Source organism: Austrofundulus limnaeus, unplaced genomic scaffold, assembly GCF_001266775.1.
Source record: "Austrofundulus limnaeus strain Quisiro unplaced genomic scaffold, Austrofundulus_limnaeus-1.0 Scaffold350, whole genome shotgun sequence".
In the NCBI taxonomy this organism is placed as follows: Eukaryota; Metazoa; Chordata; class Actinopteri; order Cyprinodontiformes; family Rivulidae; genus Austrofundulus; species Austrofundulus limnaeus.
The window spans coordinates 452,752-455,356 of NW_013952752.1; the positions used below are offsets into that span (position 1 = coordinate 452,752).

At 35.0% G+C, this 2,605-nt stretch overlaps 1 protein-coding gene across 1 annotated transcript in view; it reads right to left on the minus strand.

The window, feature by feature from the left end:
• The window catches only part of haus4 (HAUS augmin-like complex, subunit 4), an 11,267-nt gene extending 9,155 nt beyond the window's left edge, over positions 1-2,112 (minus strand). Inside the window, exon 1 of the mRNA XM_014022935.1 lies at positions 1,995-2,112. Within this exon, the coding sequence (XP_013878389.1) occupies positions 1,995-2,061 (67 nt within the window). The 5' untranslated portion in view covers positions 2,062-2,112. The remainder of the gene's footprint in view (positions 1-1,994) is intronic.
• Between the last annotated feature and the right edge of the window lie 493 nt (positions 2,113-2,605).

Here is a 2,605-nt window from a genome sequence, read left to right on the forward strand (position 1 = left end):
CTACATTTCTGTAATGTGTTGAATTACAAATTACATTCATGTCATGTTGCATTGCCTTTTTTTTTTTTTTTTGTTTGTTTAGTTTGAAAGTAATCCGTGGCGAGAGGGGAATTTCTCTAATTGGTCCATTGAAGCAATGCAAAGCAGGAAAGTACCATTAGCCCCTCCTTCAAAAAGAAAAAAAAGGCGGAGCGATTCTGCATCATCAGCAGCAGCAGCATGCCCACAATGGATTCCACAACGGAGGAAATGTGCCACTCATGGTCTTATTTATTCAAGTTAACTGGTTCAAAAAATGACTTGTTGAGATTTGATAAAGGACGATGGAGGCAAATTTACAGCTTCTGTTGTCACGATCTGTGATGATGCACAGAATCACAACAAGTGTGAACAGTGTCACAGAGGGTCGACACAAACTGCAGCATTGTTCACTAAAATCGCACACCATTGATGTGTTTAAAATTTACATACAGTAGGCACACTTCATAATATTGTAGACCATTAGGGAATACATTAAGCAAGTACTTTTACTTTTAATACTCTAAGTACTTTTAAAAGCAAGTACTTACTAACTTTTACTCAAGTAAAAACGTTGATGTGGTACTTTTACTTTTATTAGAGTACATTTTTGTCTGTTTATTTGTACTTTTACTTAAGTACAGTGTTTGAGTACTTTCTCCACCACTGGCTGCAGCCTCGTCTTCCAGTTTTTAATTTTTGTTGATGCGTTTTGAAGAGACAATTTTTTGAAAAGCAGATCAAAGTAAATCACCAGAGATTTTCTAGTGAGCCTTTAAAGAGATAAGCTGCCATGAAGAACATTATTTTATCTGCCCTTSTTCCAAATTTGATAATGATTTGAAACATMGAAGTATGTTTTTTAAAATCTGGAACAGCGCTTGTTAAAGTGTGTTGACGCTCATCTTCGTCACTCGACACATTTAACACGCTGTCATTGGTTGAGGAGCTTTGTTTACAAAACAGATGTCCACATGGTTTTAAATTGTTTTAATTTTCTTACTTTCTAAGACACATTAAGTTGATTTGATGCTACAGTTTGCCTTGTATTATTATTTTATATGTTTTCTGCTACTTTTGCATTGGCTATTACTAAGTTTTATTAGTTTTTTAGGATACAAGATGCTTCCTACAGAACCAGAATGTGAATCTTTTCCTAAAATTTTATGGCGATATCTTGAACACTGAGGAATTTATGAGCAAAATTAGAAAACAGCAAAGTGAAATGGTCACATTGGTTCTGCTGTGAACGGCAGCAGAAAAACATGAGCTGATTTCACCTGAACAAACATCAATAACTTCCCTCATTCTTCAGATAATCACATGGTTTTGGTGTTATTTTGTCTGGTTTGAAATGTTCTTTTGGAATCCGCTGTCAGATTTAATGTTGGTGGATTAAAAAATTATCCACATCCCTATTTAATGCACTATTGTATTTGATACCATCTCTTTAGCTTTTGTTTTGTGTGCAGCACTTTGGCCAAAAGTTGATTTTAAACGTGTCATACAAATGCCATACTATAACAGCACTAAAGGTTGAAGACTCCTTGTATGAATGTATGAATGCATGTTGTTTGCCTCCTTTCATGCTGGAGTTTTACACTGAGATCAGTTTATGATGTGAACAGACAAAAGTAAAGCCTTAAAAAGAATAACCTATGGAACTGTGTTATGAATGGCTCTCAGCTACTATGAAAAACTTCATCTCAATATCTGTAAAAAAAAAAAAAAAAAAAAAAAAGGGGTGAAGCCTTATTTATGTTGGCTTAGGTTAATTAGCTGTGGTGGACCTGTTGAAGAGACTGATTGTGAAAGTTTATGAGTTGTAAATGTATCCAATGATTGCTATTGGTTAGTTTCACTAAAATCCATCCAGTGGTTTATGAGACACACAGAGTATAAATGTGAATACAAACAATAGGTTTAAGATAAATTATGCATGAAAGGCACATAAAGTTGAAGTTTTGTTTTCTTACCCTGTTGATGTAAGCTATCGCCTTTCCCGAGCAACATTATGTTCGCTGTCTCGGAACTGTCGGACATTTTCGGTTCAGTTTATTTTTTTAGGAGCAGTACAGCGTAAAAAAGGGTATATTTTGTTTTTTTGTACAGAAGTGACGCAAACTTCCTGAGTTCAATTGCGCGCGCCTACAAAACACATTTTTATTGGTTCATATATCACGTGGTCAGACCTCGAGATCGATCGGCTCTCGCGAGAACAGGCGCCATTACTATGTGTTGAATGTGGACATAAGAAGACTGAGTTTTAATTGTAAATTACAGCTTCGCTCCATCATGTTGCACATCAGTACATCAGAGCAGGTTTTTCAATATCATGTGAATGTGCAATGTTTAGTTACACACAAACATGATATTAACAGGTCTCTAAATGAGATMTTCARTGAGACAACCTGTATAAATAAAGGTCAAATAAATAAACAACAATAATACACTCCTGATCTAAATTTTAAGTCCAGTTGGAAAAATGGCAAGAATTCACATTTTTGCACTGTTGGCTTGTAAGAAGTTTCTAAATCAGGGCTTTAAAATGCAAAAAGAAGATATGGGAGGGAGAAAAAAAACATAT